The sequence below is a fragment of the Hipposideros armiger genome, unplaced genomic scaffold (genome assembly GCF_001890085.2).
Source record: "Hipposideros armiger isolate ML-2016 unplaced genomic scaffold, ASM189008v1 scaffold_278, whole genome shotgun sequence".
In the NCBI taxonomy this organism is placed as follows: Eukaryota; Metazoa; Chordata; class Mammalia; order Chiroptera; family Hipposideridae; genus Hipposideros; species Hipposideros armiger.
The window spans coordinates 85,925-87,336 of record NW_017731628.1 but is presented as its reverse complement, the minus strand read 5'-3'; the positions used below and the strand labels follow the sequence as shown (position 1 = coordinate 87,336).

The 1,412-nt window shown below is 42.7% G+C and overlaps 1 protein-coding gene across 1 annotated transcript in view; it reads left to right on the top strand.

Moving 5' to 3' along the window:
- SERPINB5 (serpin family B member 5) overlaps positions 1 to 1,406 on the top strand; it is a 23,946-nt gene extending 22,540 nt beyond the window's left edge. The window contains exon 6 of the mRNA XM_019657686.1: positions 1 to 1,406. Coding sequence (XP_019513231.1) covers positions 1 to 392 — 392 coding nt within the window. The 3' untranslated portion in view covers positions 393 to 1,406.
- The last annotated feature ends 6 nt before the right edge of the window (positions 1,407 to 1,412 follow it).

The following is a 1,412-nucleotide window of genomic DNA, read 5'->3' as shown; positions in this document are numbered from 1 at the left end:
TTGAAAAACAACTCAACCCAGAGACGCTCTTGCAGTGGACCAATCCCAGCACCATGGCCAATGCCAAAGTCAAACTCTCCATTCCAAAATTTAAGGTGGAAAAGATGATTGATGCCAAGGCTGGTCTGGAAAACCTAGGGCTGAAAAATATCTTTAATGAGAATACATCTGATTTCTCTGGAATGTCAGAGACCAAGGGAGTGGCCCTCTCAAATGTTATTCACAGAGTGTGCTTAGAAATCACGGAAGATGGTGGGGAGTCCATAGAGGTGCCAGGATCACGCATCCTACAACACAAGGATGAATTCAATGCCGACCACCCATTTATGTACCTCATCAGGCACAACAAAACTCGAAACATCATTTTCTTTGGCAAGTTCTGTTCTCCTTAAGTGGCAGAGCCCAGGTGAAGTCCCGCCTGACTTCTCTGTGAATTCTGTATCCAGAGAATCACTGTCTAAATGTGATAACTTGTTAATATTGCTGGATAAGGAACCCTCTGGTACTTGTCATATGTAACCTTCACGCTAATAGGCCCATCTTTTCTTTTGTTCCCTGCTCTCCACCCCGCCCCCACAACTCCTCCATAAAAGACAATGCTTGGAATGAAAATGTATCACTCCAGAAGTGAAATATGTATTCATCATTTGTCAAACTATCTAGGGTTATGGGCAGGAATACAGTCTTTCACAAAGAAATTTCTTGTAAGGAGGACCTGGAGGATTTTAGTCTCAGAGCTTTGCTTCCCTTCACTGGGATATGGAATGTTCCAGACATTCTCACTTTCCTAAAAGACTGAAGAAATGTGCACAGGATCCACAAAACTTTCCTGGCTCCCGTGAAACTTGGGCACATGTTCAGGCTACTGTGGGGCCACAGCTCCATATACTAAACCCTGTGGGACAAATGTTTCCTTCAAACTCTGATTTTTTGGGGGTTTTAGAAAGATAAGTTGCACAAACTGTATGTTATGGAACTCCATTGATAGTCTGAAACAACACCCTGTAAATCAATACCTTAATATTTCTGCCTCAAGTTGTAGAGTGTTGACACAAAAGGGACACAACTCTAAGTAACCCAGGAGTGTCAGGGTTTGCTGACAAATGTGGATGCCATCAGCTTATGAACAAGCTTTGTTTTCAGAACTTTTTGAGATTTTGGAATGTAGGGTAAGGAATTGCAGACCGGTAGTAGCTCAAGTGCAGCCCCTTGAAGAGAAAGTTCAGATCTCATTAAAAATTCACTTTCACTTTTGATAGACTGTCCACCTGGTTGTATGATTGGTGATAGGCCGCTGGCAGGGGCTTCTAATGGACTCAGCAAGGTTTTGGATGTCTGACAACCGGGGACTTAAAATTCACAGGGACTCTTAGGGTAGCCAATATAAGAATTTTATGAGTGTTGAAGGAATT